The sequence below is a fragment of the Puma concolor genome, chromosome A2 (assembly GCF_028749965.1).
Source record: "Puma concolor isolate L17-30 chromosome A2, mPumCon1.1.hap2, whole genome shotgun sequence".
In the NCBI taxonomy this organism is placed as follows: Eukaryota; Metazoa; Chordata; class Mammalia; order Carnivora; family Felidae; genus Puma; species Puma concolor.
The window spans coordinates 141,630,350-141,647,284 of NC_141668.1; the positions used below are offsets into that span (position 1 = coordinate 141,630,350).

Below are 16,935 nucleotides of genomic sequence, written 5' to 3' on the forward strand. Positions count from 1 at the left end.
CTAATCAACCACCAAAACCCTATCACTTACCCTGCCGAAGTCCTTGTTTCCTTAGAGAATTAGGTTAAGGTCATGTCAAATCGCAGTGTTCTGTACATTACATGTCCTCCCTCTCTCAATTTTGTCTGTCTGACAATGCAAATTGTGTACCAGTGGTAATGAATTCATTGCTATGCACCCAGGGAGAAACACTTAAGAATTGGGCACTAAAAGGATGTTTATCAACTCTTGACTTGGTAATGAGTGACAAAAATAGAGGAACAAGAAGATCATTAAAGGGCTATATTAGCAAATAATTGTTCTAGCATTTACCTTCCCAGGACATAATGATTGGTTGTATTTGGTAAAGTCAACCAGGTACCTAATAATTCTAGGCAAGGCCAGAGATGGGATGGGATCAAGAAACGTCCGGTCGCCATGGCTGCTGCCTCGTAGGCCTTGGTCTAGTTATTACTAGTCTTTCGGTAAGATCTGCTCTCTTCTTTCAGATAAATATATCCAAAAACAAACTTTAAGATCTGTAAGTAAAAATGCATTCATTTCCAAAGTAGATCAGCTGATCTGTAATTTCCTTTTGTGCCTCAATTCTTCTTGGTTGTGTTAATTATCTTTTGCACTGTGACTTTTAGGTCTGGGGATTCTTTGAAGAAACCAATCTTTTTTTTCCAACTCTCTTTTCAGAGAAGTACCTCATTCCACACTACCTGCTCTCTTCCGCTTCTCTCCTTCCTTGTCCGTGATTGGCTCAGCCACTTTTTGACATTACCTCTGCAAAAGTGGCTGTGACACCAATTTCAAAGCATGCTGGGATTGTTAATTCAGACAACCCAACATCCTCTGGCTGCATGTATCAGGTTTTCTTTCATGAACATAGTCCACCGTAGGTTGAGACATTGCAGCTTTGGAGATGCTACTACCAAACAACTTTCTTTTACGAGGTTCTGATCCTATGCTCAGAAAAGAAATCTTACGTTTTTACATTTGAGCCACAGCTTAGTCCCCTGAGAATTTGGGAATGAAGTTATAGTGATATCGCTGGAGACTATGTTTATGAAGAAATACCTCAAGAGCCTTAGATACTAAAGTCTGAAATCCTTAGTATCTTGGAGCCTTAAATCAATGAAATTCTGTTTCCCTTTACTCATGATGTTTTTGGTCATTGTACTCTTGCCAACAATTCTAAAGAGACGTGTAAAATCATGGTCACAATCTCTCTCGTGACTCACGGCATGCTGAATGGTTAATCCAGTAGATCTCCAATTTTGAAACTCCTTTTTTCTTTTATCCCGTGTTTATCCCAAAATACTCTGTGGCTATTTTCCTTTGAGCTAATGTAACGTATTCCTCTAACCTATGACCTTTAACCTCTTTACCTCTGACCTAAGCCTCTTGCATGCCCAAATCCTCTTTTATAGGGAAAAAGAGAGAAATGTATGAGCATCCTGTCTTCTGCTTGGCCTCCCAAGTGATGGATTTAACCATTCGTGAGTACCTACCGCCTCCTCGCCATGCTGTCTTCACTCTTTCCGTTTTCATTATTTCAAGAAAATCCAGATCCAAACCAACTCACTCTCCTTGCTTCAAGTTTTTTAGCATTGGCTTGTCTGTTGATTCTGTCTGTGAAACCCAGTGTGAGAAGTTCAGTCACTTTTTATCAGCCTCAAACAGGTTAGACAATTAAGCCATTTGTTTGTGATAAACTCAGATTTGTCCGTAAGTTTTTCAGTTATTCTCTGTCTGTGACCTGAATGCATTTTTACTTTGCTTGTGTGTAACCCCAATTTGTAAAGTGCTTGTCACTGGTACACAATCAAAAGGTAGCCGCTAGGCCGGGAACAATGCGTTAGGTGTCAGAAAAGGGATAGCTGAGGCAAAATCATGCCTTCCTTTCCATGTTGAAGATGTGAAACTATTACGGGTATAAGATCACACAAGGTGGTCCATCCTGTGTAAAAATTAGATCTTGTATGCCTCCTGTCTGTTCTCTCTCAAGCTGGGAAGCTTTTCCTTATTCTCTCGGGAGATTTTGACTTGTCCCTGTCCTCTAAGCTCTGGCTAGAACATTTGACTTAATTGTCACTTGGAGAGTTCGTGTATGTTTCATAGCTTGATTTCACATTAAACTTAATTTTACTAATTTTCTATTTGTGCAGCATTTTCCACCTCTGTGAAGGAGCCTTTTTTTGCTGGCCCCCACACTTCGGGGCGGTGGGAACCCAAGGGCAACCTTTTCCTTCCAATATCATGTATCACACACAAGTGGGGGGCATTTTGGTCCATTTGCTCATTAATCCTGCATATGTGTTCTTGTTTCTCTCTCTCTTCTCTCCTTGTTGTGCTCTCTCTTTCAAATAGAGAATCAAAAGGATGCAGGTGAACCAACTGTATATGCATTATAAACTGTCAGGACTGTGGAGTTATAATTGAGTTTTTGTTTTTGTTTTTGTTTTTTAAGAGCTCCTTAACGTATGAACTCCCAAAGACCGATGTGGAGTTGCGATGATACTTAAGGAGTTAATTTGTGCTGTCTAACTATATCTCTTGCACATTAGATGTTGACCTCTGTAGAGCAGAGTTTCCGTAAAGGCGTAAGCTTTGAAGGAACAGAACTCTGGTTAGCTGCGGAGCTCCATTTCATCTTCGGTTTCAGGATTTCAGTGATTTGGCCTCACGTGCTTAAAACAATACGTTACTGAACCAAACTACTCTTCCTCTTTGTTTTTCATTTCTTTTTTCTGTTCCCTTCCCTATTGAGAAGTTTGTGTTCTTTGATGAATGTTTATCAGCCAAGACGGAGAGGAGTTGTGTCCGTGTTGTTCTTGTATGTATCGTGTGGTGAGACAGGATGCGTGCAGAGGGTGGCTGAGCGGGGGTTGTTGCTGGAAGGGTCGTGGGAGGACAGGTCTTAGCAAGTTCTCTGGCTTTGGAGATTTTCGTCTTGTTTGGTCCCCAAACATCTGAGCGTATTTTGAGGAAAGCTTTAACTTAAGACTTTTTAATAAATAAAGCTCATCTCTTTTTTTATATTTATTTATTTTATATTTGATCATTGTTCTTAAGTCGAAAAAATCCTCAAAAGGTAATGATCATGCAATCAACGCTAAACATATTTCATTGAATCTAAGTTGATTGGATCTCAGATCAACTCAGAAAGTGGTTTTGTGCACGTGCCAAGCCCCGCGCTGGCAATAGGTCTTTGAAGATTCATAAACCTGTGTTCAAGACACATGAGCCTTTCTCTCCCTGAAAGAGAAAGTATTCATCCATTCATTCATTCATTCATTCATTCATCCATTCATTCCACAAGTGCTTAGTGGGAGCCTACCATATGCCAGGTACAGTTGTGAAAGCCAGGGCCTAGTAAACAAGAGGGACATAGCTGCTAACCTTACGGAGCATATGTGCAAATGGGCGTATAAGTGGAAATTACAAACTCAGTACACAGCAACACCGAGTAACAGAGTGACGTGCAAGAGCGCATTATCAGAAAACCATGGAAGTTCTCACGAGGGTGGTGAGCTTGAATACATCCTGAAAACTCAAGTAGAATCGGTGAAAGGAAGCTGGCATTGGCAAGTGGACAGGCATCCTAGATAGAGGGAATAATATGTGCAAATGCGTGAAACCGTACAGCTAATAAAAATAGCTAATCCTTAAAAAAGTAGCTAATCCTTATTCCATGTGTATTATGTGCCAGGTATGACCATAAGTGCTTTTTTATGTATTCATTCATTTAATCTTCAAAACCCCCTTATGAAGGGGATCCTACTATCATTCCCATTTTGGAGATGAGCAATCTGAAACACAGGTTAGATAACACACCTGTTGTCACCTGTCAGTGATAGAGCCAGAATCCGAGGCCAGACATCACGGTCAAATGTTGTGTAATTCAGTGTGATTGCTAAGCAAGGTGAAATCATAGCAGTAATGGGTGAAAGTTGCAATGTAGGCAGGAGGCACCATCTTAGTAATAGAGTTCAGACTGTATCTCATGGTCCAGAGGTTCCTAACCTAGAATCTATGCCAACGTTTATATGCATATGGGTTTTTCTTCCTTTTTTTTTTTTTTCAACGTTTATTTATTTTTGGGACAGAGAGAGACAGAGCATGAACAGGGGAGGGGCAGAGAGAGAGGGAGACACAGAATCGGAAACAGGCTCCAGGCTCTGAGCCATCAGCCCAGAGCCCGACGCGGGGCTCGAACTCACGGACCGCGAGATCGTGACCTGGCTGAAGTCGGACGCTTAACTGACTGCGCCACCCAGGCGCCCCTATGCATATGGGTTTTTCAAGGGACAAGATCCACAGCTCTCACTTCCAAAGGTGAAAGCTTTTTTTTTTTTTTTTTAATTTTTTTTTTCAACGTTTATTTATTTTTGGGACAGGGAGAGACAGAGCATGAACGGGGGAGGGTCAGAGAGAGAGGGAGACAGAGAATCGGAAACAGGCTCCAGGCTCTGAGCCATCAGCCCAGAGCCTGACGCGGGGCTCGAACTCACGGACCGCGAGATCGTGACCTGGCTGAAGTCGGACGCTTAACCGACTGCGCCACCCAGGCGCCCCCAAAGGTGAAAGCTTTTTAAGCAAGGGGGGCAGCTTGGCAATTTGAACTCCGTAAAAATCATACTGCCCATACAGTGATGGGCGGAAAGGACTGGGTAGCAGCAAGAGAATAAAACGAGACCTAAAAAGAGTTAAGGTCTTGGGGCGCCTGGGTGGCTCAGTCAGTTAAGCGGCCGACTTCGGCTCAGGTCATGATCTCGCGGTCCGTGAGTTTGAGCCCTGTGTCGGGCTCTGTGCTGACAGCTCAGAGCCTGGAGCCTGTTTCAGATTCTGTGTCTCCCTCTCTCTCTGACCCTCCCTCGTTCATGCTCTGTCTCTCTCTGTCTCAAAAATAAATAAACGTTAAAAAATAAAATAAAATAAAAATAAGAAGAGTTAAGGTCAAAGCAGAGATGGGTTTGAAGCTTGGTATGTCCAAGGCCTCTTCTAGGCAAAACAGACCTAAATCACAATCATCGCTGTAATTGTTTCCTTCCTGATCTTTAAATCTTTTTTCTTATCCTTCCCCTCCCTCTTCAGGCTCCGGAGAGGGAACAAAGCACAAACACGCAGATGGGTATGCAAAGCCAACCAACAGAGGTGGCTGGGCACAGCTGGCGTCACCTATGTAAACTGGGGTGGACAGCTACAGAGTCCTTCAATCAGGCTGTGCCTCAGTAGGCTACGGGACTCTGCACATGGCATTTCGGTGGGCTTATGCTTTCTGTCTGGTGGCATTATTAGAAATTAAATATGCTATTTAATTACAGTATCTTAAAAAAAAAAACATGTAAAAGGCTGCTACTCTATAAAAGAAAAGCTGTGACTCCTGCAAATGAATTCTATCATTTTAAATACATTTCATTTAAACCGTCACACATTTTGAACCCAGCAAGCTCTGAGAAAGTCTACACTACTATTGGTGTTTTGCCTCAGTTCTTGGCTAAATACTTGCATAATTTTCTGAGCATCATAAGGATTCTACTGGAACTCGAAATAAAACAATTTTTCCTGCAAATATGCCAAGGATTTATAAAATTAGATAGATAGATGATAGATAGATAATTCAGTCTGTCCCTTAGTCCTATAAATAAGGCTTTATTATTACCCCTTTTATGGATTCAGAGAGGATAAGTGACGTTCTCAAGCAGGAATTGAACTCAGATCTTTCTAAATTCAAACAGCATCCCTTTTTGTTTTTTCTACCATGCAGCCCTTTCAACTGGGACAATCTCCATTCATTCAGTGGCCAAGTTCAAAAGTATCTACAACTTTTGATCCAGGAAGACCACAAAACACACACAAACAAACAAAAAACAAGAGGACTCCTTTCTGGGATTAGATCATTGCCCACCTCCTTTCATTGGGAAGTCTTCCTGAGGGCAGTTGAGATGCCCTAAGATTGCCAAAGAAATGAGGACTTGTTTTTGTCTGCAACTGACAGAAACCTGCTAGAGCAGGCCAAATGCATCCAAAGGATGGCCAAGCAGATTCTGTAGGGTTGAGATTCTGTATCTTTCAACGTTTATTTATTTTTGGGACAGAGAGAGAGAGAGAGAGAGCATGAACGGGGGAGGGGCAGAGAGAGAGGAAGACACAGAGAGATTCTGTATCTTTTCCTATCTCCAGTCAAACTTCCTATAGGTCCAAGGTCCTGTACATATTCAGGAGCCCCCACCCCACCCCTGGGCTGTTTTATCTGTCAGCCAAGAGGTAATGGCCCCACCCACAATCCATTAAGTGGCCTGAGTTTTTTTTTTAAGTTTATTTATTTATTTTGAGAGGGAGACAGAGACAGAGAGAGCAGGGGAGGGGCAGAGAGAGAGGGAGAAAGAAAATCCCAAGCAGGCCCCACGCCGCCAGCACAGACCCTGATGTGGGGCTCAAACTCACAAATGGTGAGTCATGACCTGAGCTGAAAGCAAGAGTTGATTGCTTAACGGGCTGAGCCACTTGAGGTGCCCCTAGTGGCCCGAGTTTTCAACATGACAGCTGATGCTGTCCAGCATTCTTTTATGTACATCTTTTATGTACAGCTCCAAAAAAAACACTACTTCAGAACCAGCCTGAGCACTCAGGATTTGTTACACCAAAAAGTTAAATCACAATTTTGGTTCCTATGGGTTTTTTAATCTCTTTAGGCTTCATTTTTATTTTCTTTAAATTTTTTTTTTAATGTTTATTCATTTTTGAGAGAAAGAGAGAGAGAGAGAGAGTGAAGAGGGGAGGAGCAGAGAGAGAGGGAGACAGAATCAGAAGCAGGCTCCAGGCTCTGAGCTGTCAGCACAGAGCCTGATGTGGAGCTCGAACTCACAAGCTGCGAGATCATGGTCTGAGAGGAAGTCGGACGCTCAACCGACTGAACCACCCAGGCGCCCCTCATTTTTATTTTCTACAAAAGAGGCTGATGATGGTTCCTCCCCCCAGAGGGCTGTTGGAAAGATCAAAACACATATCCTAAATAAAGCATTTAGCACACTTCCTGGCACATAGTAAATATTCATTATATATATTAGCTGTCATTCTTTGTGTATTTTATTTAAAAGGAAACTTCTAAATCCAAATGTGTAGTGTAGACACATTATTTGATTTCAGAAATGGGATATAAAACAGTGCTTCTGAAACTTCAGTATTCCCTGAAGATCTTGTTGAAACGTAGATTCCGACTTGGTAGGTCTCTGGTGGGACCTGGAAATCTGCATTTTGAACAAGCTCCTACTTGATGCTGAAGCTGCTGATCAGGGGATTGTGATTGGGATGTCAGTGGAATCTAGGGGGCAGCTGATTTATCATAAATGTCAAAATATCCTTTTATCATAAATGTCAAAATAAAACATTACAGTATAGCTCTACATACATTTGTTAACTACTCACTAAGTTCCAGGAGCTCTGCCAGGCACCTGAGCAATGAGCAAAAGCAGTCATGGTCCCTAGCTGGAAGCCTATGATAAGGTAGAGAACACAGGCATATAACAAGTAATTCCATTCTGCTGACTATGGTAAAGGGAAACGTAAGGCACTGTTGCAGGAATACAGCACACGGAGATTTTACCTAAGCCAGGGTCTTTGATGCATTCCCAGGAAGAGATGTCCAGGAAGTCAAGGCTGGTTCCCCAGGAAGAACTGTCTGGAGGATTCCCTGTCTTTGTTGAAGTGTTTACTTCTGTTGATCATCTTTTCAGATGCCCAACATCCTGCCCCAGTGAGCTTGTGATCATGTACATAAAGGCTTATTTGGGGACTGCATGAATATTTAATAGTACTATTGAATCAGGGTTCTTGCTATAGTAAGTGACACACACACACACACACACACACACACACATATGCACACACACACACAACAAAAGTAAAAAACTCAAAAAGCTTGAGTCAGAAAAGGGAATTCTTGCCCCACATAGCTAAGAAATGCCTGGACTCAGGAGTAAAAAATTTTAGTGCGTTTTGATCTCTCCGACTGCTGACAGACTTCTTCAATGTGAGTGGGAGTCACAATAGAAGGGGTTGAGACCAGCATGGTTATAGATAGCACCAGTTTTTTTTATCCTAGTGAATGACCCTAGAGGAAAAAGAATTTGCCTTTCTAGGCAATTGTCTGACATTCCAGAGAAGGGCCTCATTGGCCCAGCTTGAGTGACATGTTCATCTCTCAGCCAATCCTATTGCCCAGGATGGTGTGGGGTGCTGTGGTTGGCCTGGCTTGGGTCACGTGACTTCCTTTGTAGGACATTACTGGACATTCCCGCCAGAACCATGTGGAGTAAAGAGGCAGTTCTCCTGAGGAAGTTTACTGTACATAACAGAGTAACAGATGTCTACTACTGTGTCTATTCAGAATTCAGTTCATTTTTCTTAGGTGCAACTGTCCAGTCGTAAGGACAAAGCCTGATTTGGGGTACAAAGATACCAAGTTGGAGAAGAAACATATTATAATAGCATTATTTCTTCTTTATTGATACAACGTAATTTAGGTAAAAATTACGTTAAATTATCTTAAATCATTTTTAATTGCATCAAGACATCTGAAGTTGTTCTCTGGTTTGGAAGTTTCAGTTATGATGCTTACTATTCAGCAATTCAGTTTAGTATATTTGTTAAGTAACCAGAGGCTTTTGGTAAGAGATAGAGTTACTGTATAGTTTATATGCATTTGCAACTACAGAATCTTTGTTCTTCCATGAAAGCACTGCATTGGGCAGAATCCACTGAAGATTTCCTTCCAGCAATATTTGAGGACCTGCCCTGGGTTAGGCACTGCTTTAGCCCCTAGAAATACAGAATTCAATGGGATAGGGAGAGACTGATGTTGAATATAATTTGCTATTTTTAAGGGCCGTGTGTGCTCAGTAGAGGTACCAATAAAGGAGGTGGACCTTTGTTATGAAGGCAGGCACTCTCTTTGTTATGACACATGAAAGTATAACTCTTGTTATGAAGGAATCTCATAAAGGCTTCTCAGCAGGAGTAGGACAGGCTCAGATACATGCTTTATGAGGTCACTCTGGCTGCCGCATGGACAATGAACTTCAGAGGAGGAGAGATACTGAAGGCAGGCTGGCAGTCTTTGGTGACAGCTGAGGTAGAGATGATGAGGTGAATTGCATGTCGATCACCTTGGCAAGAGTGTGGGCACATGACGTTATACAGTGGGAGATAAAATCAGGAGATACTTTGGAGGTAGAATGGACTGGCCACGCCATCCTGTCCTTACAGGAGAGAGGCAAAATGGCTACAATGAAAAGAGTAGAGGAAATGATGCATGATTCACCCACCTCTTTACCACCATGTACTTCAAGCTGTGCTAGCGGCGAAATCTTCTGAAAGGGAGTGATGAAGATGTAAGACATGAAACGTATTTAATGGATAGCATCACTGAAGAAATCATGTGGACTTGTGAACGTGTGTTCAATGTATGGTCCATGGAGCAATCATTTTAGAGAGGCAGGGTCCTCTGGAAAGCAGGACGCGTCTATCTGCTTATTCTGTTCCTACACTAGCTCTGGTCTCCCCAGCTCCCAAATCATAGCAAACTGCTACCCGCTAGTTATTTCCAGTGATAGCATAATACTACCACTGGCACCTGCACCAACACATCAATAGGCTGGAACTTGGTAGTAAGTGGGTTTTCCATCAACCATATCCATCTCTCATTTGATATTTCAGGGACTGGCAATGCGTTCACTGGAAGCAGAAATGGTCAGGTTATTTAAGGGCTAATTGGAGCGTGTCTCTCTCCTGGATGCTTCTCTTCCTTGGCTTAACTGAGCATGTGGAGGAATTGTCTTTTTGTTTTTCTGCAGTCACATTTAACTCTCTCTCTGGAAGCCAAGCAGATTTAATTGTGTAAACATGAGCAATGGTAATTGGGTAAATGAAGTTGGAAACCAAGGTATGATGTTTTTGTTTTGCTCTGTGAGGAAAAAAAAAATAGGGAGCTTGTTTTTCTCTGGTGGCAAACCTCACTGTCAGAATTCTGGACAGGCACTTGGCAAGAGGGAGTCCCTTTACGAATTCTCATCAAGACCCACTGAGCTGAAATGTGTCTCTGCTCCCTCGGGGGTTATGGATCAGCCCAGGGACATTTCATTGTTTTATAAACCACCAGGTCAGGTATTTCTCTACATAGGTTCAGCTACCTGGGGGAAAAGAGTAAGAAGTTACACACTCAGGTAACACACACTCATCGAAAGAGCCATGAGGGTGTTACCAGCGACGTACCTAACTTTCAGCACAGCTGGAGGTAGAAAACCAGATTTTAACAAAACTTTAAAATACGGAGTGGTTTTTCTTTTTCCTAAAGCAAGGATCCACAGTGGCCTTCCTTTAAATAGCTTTAATTCAAAACTGATTTTTTCCAAATCTGTTTATGCACAATCTTTTCCAAACAAAAGGTTTAAATAAGAGGAGAGACTGATAAATAATTTTTTTTTAGTCCTGCCTTCAAAACATCGAGGTGGTCCCATGATCAAAAGACTCATCAACTTCTGCTTTTAATAGATGGTTTCACCAGAATATTCTTATTTATCCTTATTTCTCATGTTTTTTATTAATGTTGCTAGCATTACATTTCCTATAAGCCTGAAGTAAAATTCATTTTCCCAGTTGAAAATTTAAGCAAACCCAGAAGCGCACTTGGCAATGGAGTATGTCCCCCTCACCGTGCAGATTGCTTTATAAATGAGGAACTATTAAAAAGGAGCAGGTCTAAGGTTAATGAGACACTCATTAAAGAGAGAGAATTGTAAAGCTGACAGTGCTCTGTGCCTGTATTGAAGGAGAGGCTATTGTTATAGGATGCTTGCTGTGCTGATATTGTAAACCACATGACAGATGGGTCAAGTGCTGATTACAGTATTCTAACATTTGGAATAGCAAGTAACATATTTGATAAGCTGGCAAGTTTTTATATATGATTCAACCCACAATATAAAAGCCACGAGAATTCCAAACTGAAAATAATTAAACGAGCTGGAAACAATCAGATACCACACATTTCCGTCCCCCCCCCCCAAAAAAAATGACAGATTTTGACATGTTGAAATTCCACAAAGGGAGCAAGAATATTCCCTACCTCACTGGAACTAATAATGGCCCTTCATCTGCTTTTGTAGAGCAATTCATTCCTGCCTCCTCACAGTGTCGGAGATAACAATAAACATTTGTAGGCACCTTAGGCTTTAGAGAGATCTGTCCAGCATTGTTTCATTTGCTCTTAGCATCATCCCTGCGAGGTACATAAGAAAGATATTAACATTCGCAGTCTGCAGCGGAGGAAACTGAAGCACAGGGAGGTTTAAGTAGAAGGTGTAAGGTTGCCTAAGAAGGTTAGGAAGCATGTTGAAGGGGAGAAGCCAGATCTTCCAGCTGTGAATCCATAAGTCTGATCATTGGAAAAAGGAAGCAGCTGTTAACACAGAGGCGTTCTTCATTGAACAAAAGTGTATCTTCTCTCTGCCAATGATGCTGCCACCATCATTCATGTGTATCCGTCTGGATAAGGGCATCCAGTATTTGCATTCAGCCTCTGAGTGTCTCGGTAGGGTGGTGCTGGTGATGCTGGTAAGAGTCCCGTCCCTTGTCGCACAATGTCACGCCTCTGTAACGTTGCAGTGACTCCTAGAAAGGAGCAGCTCTCCATTTGTGTTTTATCACATTTGCTTGTTTGGTTGTTCTTTTCAGAGTTTGTCATCTTACTTGTCACCTTTGTAAAAAGTCACTTTGTCTCTTTACTTTTTTTACTGTCTCTCCTCACCTACCTGAGCAGCCCCCCCAGCGCCTCCTGGGCCTCCTCCACCCTCCCAAACGCAGACCAGCATGCTATCTCAGAGGCTCAAAGGCATGCCTAGGCCAAAACCAAGTACTGTAAACTTCTACCGTTATTGTACTCAGCAGCTTTCTAGCTTAGTTTGCTTTTCCGTTCATTTTTCTTCTGGAAATTTTGTTTCGGTTTGGAACACTGAGCTGCGTGCGGCTCCGGCTCTCGAGTGTGACACTGTAGGTTTTGAGACAGTCGAAAGAGAGCATTTATTTCCAAATGTCCACATTTTTTTTTTTTGTCTCTAGCTATGTCTGACATATGCAACATTTTCAAACCTCAATGTCAGCACAAAATAACATTGTTGCATAACATTTTGCATGACGATTTTTTTTATATGTTATGAGCTTCAATTCTGTTGTATGAAATGTTTACTAAGTATATTGTAGTTGTAGTTGCCTTTCCTCAGTGCTCCAGCAGGTACACGATTGGGAGATAGGAATGTTGCAATACGTTTCAAGACAGCGGAAGTGACAAAAAAAAAAAAAAAAGTCACGTTTAAGCACAAATTTCTCCTTGACCTCTGCTGGGGGGGGGGAGGGAGGACGTGCTACAGGATTTTGCACAATATTTTCTTTAAAGACAACATCTTAGACAAGTTGTTTCCAGTACAATTTTTGCCATTTAGCTAGTCAGTTAGCTACGCAAATGAAGAGGAAAATAGTATCTTGTCTCAGCAAAGTGGCTTGATCTACAGATAATGGAATTGCAGCGAATTAATAGTAAATGAAAATCTGCTCCATGGGTTAATTGGAAGATCAAGCATCCTAGATTAAAGGATCCTTAACCTGCTTATGTTAATGGTTGCCTGTTAAAGTAAAACTGCAAAAGGTTTTATTAAACATACTGTTTGTATATATACATCAGGCATACACATATCTGTGTACATGTGCACACACTTATAGAATGGCTGCATGCACATATACACTTTATGTGTATCTATCAATATATATTGTAGTCAATCTAAGAGTACTGCATATTAAAACAAATCTTCAGGTGGTCCTAGCTTAAGCATCTTGGATTTCTCCAGACATGAAAATCATTCACAGTTTTTTAAATAAAAGTACATACAAATGTTGGTAGGAATTATTTCATGTCTATATCATGTGTCACGTACAGCTAGAATTCCCCCTAGATTTGGTGAGTATTCCACCCAAAAGGACAATGTTCTTTATTCTTAAAGCTAGAGATTTCAAAGATGTGCCCCAAGTGGGATTTCCTGCAGATTTGTATTAATGTGCAGGCTTGTCTGGTTACTAGAAAATGTCTGTAAGTGTGTGATGTGTGTATGTGGGTGTATGTGTCGAATGGGTAATAAGCATAGGATGAGGAATTTGCAAATTGATGTGTAAATGTGAATATCAACTAATAAAAAATAGTAGCTTATGCATATTTACTATCAAAATGCAAATACCTCATTCTACACATATTACTCAAACATATATACACAGTATGTTTGTAGAAATGCCTGAAAGTCTCCTGATGAAATTATGATAGCCCATTTATGAAATTTTAAACAGGCCTCGTGCCCCCAAAGCACAGAAATCAACCTTGTCGCTCTTTATCTCTCCATACAGTCATTGCTCTGGACCAGGCGATGAGCTATCAACCCTAAACTCTTCACATGTCCTCACCCTGAGTGGCAGACATTCCCTGCCTGATCTGCACACTTATGTCCCCTGCTTCCCTCATGCCCTAACCCTACCCAGCCATTTCCACCTGTGTGCGGTACAAACCATGGAGTGTCCCATTGGCCTGAATCCAGAAAGCCCACTTTTCGCTCCAGTCGTGGGACTTTGTTGGACTGAAACTCCCAGGACCTCGACAGTCTTCCCCAACCCCATCTACCATTCTTCATTCCCATTGGCTGAAATACTCTTTATACAGTGGCTCACTGAATTTGTTTTTCATTATTAAATCCCACATTACTACTCGTCTGATGTTCATTGCCTGTCTGACAAATGTACAATGGAAAATGAGACGGCCCTTTTAAATTTCTTTTGTAAATTCGCAGTCACCTATTTGTTTAAACCTCATCTCCGCGCCCCCCACCCCCTGCCCGCCCCCCCCCCCCCCCCGGCCAAACAACAGCATAAACAACAAGAAAACCTTCCTGTGAAGTTTAAGTAATTTTCTCTAGTTAGAAAAATCCTGACGCCAAAATATATCTGCTTTAGAGGAGGGGATAAAAACAAGTTCTGGCAGTCTTTTTGTGCACATATATAACCTGGCTGTGGAATCACACTAACGGATCCTACTGCCATTTCACCCCGTGTGCTCCCAACGTCTCCGAGGCTTCAGAGTTCGAAGGTTTAAACATGAAATAGAGGATCCCCTGTGGGTTCAGACTGGTTGAATTCAAGCAATTTCATTGGCTAGGAACATCTTTACATTTTAAATAAAAAGATTTCCCCCAGGAAAAAAAGTTTCTCATTTTTGGTAACATAATGACATCACCAAATATTCCTGCATCCGCTCTTGGAAAGACTCACCCTGAACCAGGGTTCCGTTTGGTCTTGGGTCAGATCAAAACACAATGCTTTTGGGGCGCCTGGGTGGCGCAGTCGGTTAAGCGTCCGACTTCAGCCAGGTCACGATCTCGCGGTCCGTGAGTTCGAGCCCCGCATCGGGCTCTGGGCTGATGGCTCAGAGCCTGGAGCCTGTTTCCGATTCTGTGTCTCCCTCTCTCTCTGCTCCTCCCCCGTTCATGCTCTGTCTCTCTCTGTCCCAAAAATAAATAAACGTTGAAAAAAAAAATTTAATAAAAAAAAAAAAAAAACACAATGCTTTCAACATAATAAAAACTAACAACAAAGAACCAGTTTTGAGTACATCATTGCCACCACTACCCCCACCCCCCAAATAAAATTTCAATCCTACCAACCGTGGCACAGACTACCATCCCTTCCTCCAGTCCTCTACCCCCAACGCCCTTTTAATGATTCTATCCTGTCTTCTACCTAATAGCTCAGGAATGTCCGTTAGCTTTCAGTTTCCTCCCTGGACAACTTCAAACAGCCAGACGTTTGATTCTGTTTGTTCCAAGTGAACATTCCAATACCTGTTAAGCATGCAGACCTGTAATGAAAAACAAAGCTGAAGTACCAAACGTTCAGGGACAAATCCAGGAAACAAATGTCACAGCAGTCAGGGGTCAGAGTCCTGCCTCAGGTAGCGCGAACACGGTCTAGAGAGTGATATAAGATAGTGCATTTATGCTGTCTTTAAAGAACGTGTGTACAAAATGTCACTCAATTGGAAATGGGCTGTCATAAACTTAATATAGCCTTACTATGAAAATTTGCAGCTGGAGCACTGCTTTTTCTTAATATGTATTATAATGAGGATGGTGTTAATAACAAAATGGCTTTATGGTCTGCTCACTACTAATTACGTGGCACTGAACATTTGCATGAACCTTTAGAGAAAAAAAAATTGGTGATGATTTGAAATGTCTTATCCACTAGTTCTAATGGCCGCAAAACTAGCCCGAAGCTCTCACTGAATTTTAACACCAATTCTTGTACTACAGAAAATGTAGGCCGATTAATCACTCCTGCCAAAAAGCTCGAAGACACAATCCGTCTTGCTGAACTAGTCATTGAGGTTCTCCAACAGAATGAGGAGCACCACGCGGAGGTGAGCGGGCCGGGCGGGAAGTTGTTTCTCTGGGTGTCCCTTAGCGGGAAAGTGCAGACCCCATCCTCCCAGCAATTCAAACCAACGAGATGCCTTAACACACATGTTCTTTTAACTGGCCTTGCAAAGAGAAGGCGAGTGGAAGTTTTGCAAGGAGAAGCCCTTGGAAGGTCGTTTAAAACAAACAAAAAGTGGCTACATGTTATACATTTCAGCTTTAAGTTTTCAGATGTTTCTAACAACAAGCAAAAGAGGTGAGTGTATTTTAAAGATAACATGTATTCCAGCAGCACAAGGTTATCGTCGGGAACACACACGATACTTTTTGGTCTTTTGTGGTTGTTGTTGTTGCCACCACTGTTGTTTTTATTCATTTTATTTGGTGTGTGGATCGCAGGCCATGTTTTTGAATTTATCTCTGTAACTTACTCTGCTCGCACGAGAGCCTTCACTGGTTAATCTCGGATGACCTAGGTTGCTAAATGCGGTGACGGAAGCAAATTATTCTGTGTTGTTCAACTTGTCGATTCTCCAACATACATCTGAATAAATACAGCCTACTTTTTCTTTTTCTTTTACGAACCACTGTCAAAACGATCGTTTTGATAATAGCTGTAAACTAAGGGATTTCAAGGCTAACTAAATCCCAAAACTGCAAGGACTTCAACAACCCAACCCTTCCAAAAGAAAAAAGATCCCAAGATGCCATTATGGTCAAACTATTTTGTCACTTCCTGTTTCAGAAACCGAGATTTAAAATTGCTCTTAAAATAACCTTTTTGAAAATCGCACTAATTTTCGCTCTTCCTCTCCATTCAGTTCTGCAGCAAGAGGGGAACCAAGGCACTCCATAAAAGCAATTTCTCAAGCACTTAAAATGATCATTCCCATGATACAGGAAAATTGACAGTGTAGTTACATAATATATAATACACCATAAATCCAATCGTCCCGACTAATGCCTGATTGCATATTTAAATTTCCTCCCTGTTTTTCTACTGTTCCACTCAATCATGGCTGATCGTGGCAGGGAAAAGAGGTATGTGACTAAGCCGAATGAGCCAGCCACCTGCTGTCATAGTCTGTGCATGCCCTTCCAAGTATCATGTCTTCTACTGGGATTTTTCCTGGGTGCTCCTGCTTCCTAACACTGACCCGAGGAATGTAACGGCAACTTCCAGTGGACTGCTTGTGAAATGGCCCTCCACGGCAGGGTAAATGTGGGGGTTCTCTTGTGCGTGCATGAAGCGAGTGACATACTTAACAACAAGTGCAGTTACATCCCGACACGCGCCTCCTACCTGCCTGGATCCTGTCCTTAGCCTGTCTTAGTTTCCTACGTCCGTCTGTACTTACCTTTACCACAGCAGTTGAGTACCGAATGTAGTAACCAGTAGCTAGCCAGAGTGATACTAATCTTCCTCTACAACTGTCTGTAT

The 16,935-nt window shown here is 41.9% G+C and overlaps 1 protein-coding gene across 29 annotated transcripts in view; it reads left to right on the forward strand.

The window, feature by feature from the left end:
* Positions 1 to 16,935, forward strand: part of CADPS (calcium dependent secretion activator) — a 481,928-nt gene that overhangs the window by 363,089 nt on the left and 101,904 nt on the right. For 8 of the 29 annotated variants that reach the window (XM_086697709.1, XM_086697711.1, XM_086697714.1 and 5 more), the window contains 2 exons: positions 11,807 to 11,899; positions 15,390 to 15,496. In XM_086697709.1, the coding sequence (XP_086553835.1) occupies positions 11,807 to 11,899; positions 15,390 to 15,496 (200 nt within the window). Of the gene's footprint in view, positions 1 to 1,415; positions 1,485 to 2,355; positions 2,374 to 11,806; positions 11,900 to 15,389; positions 15,497 to 16,935 lie in introns of all 29 variants that reach the window. The other 21 variants (XM_086697700.1, XM_086697722.1, XM_086697702.1 and 18 more) reach the window with 5 other exon arrangements.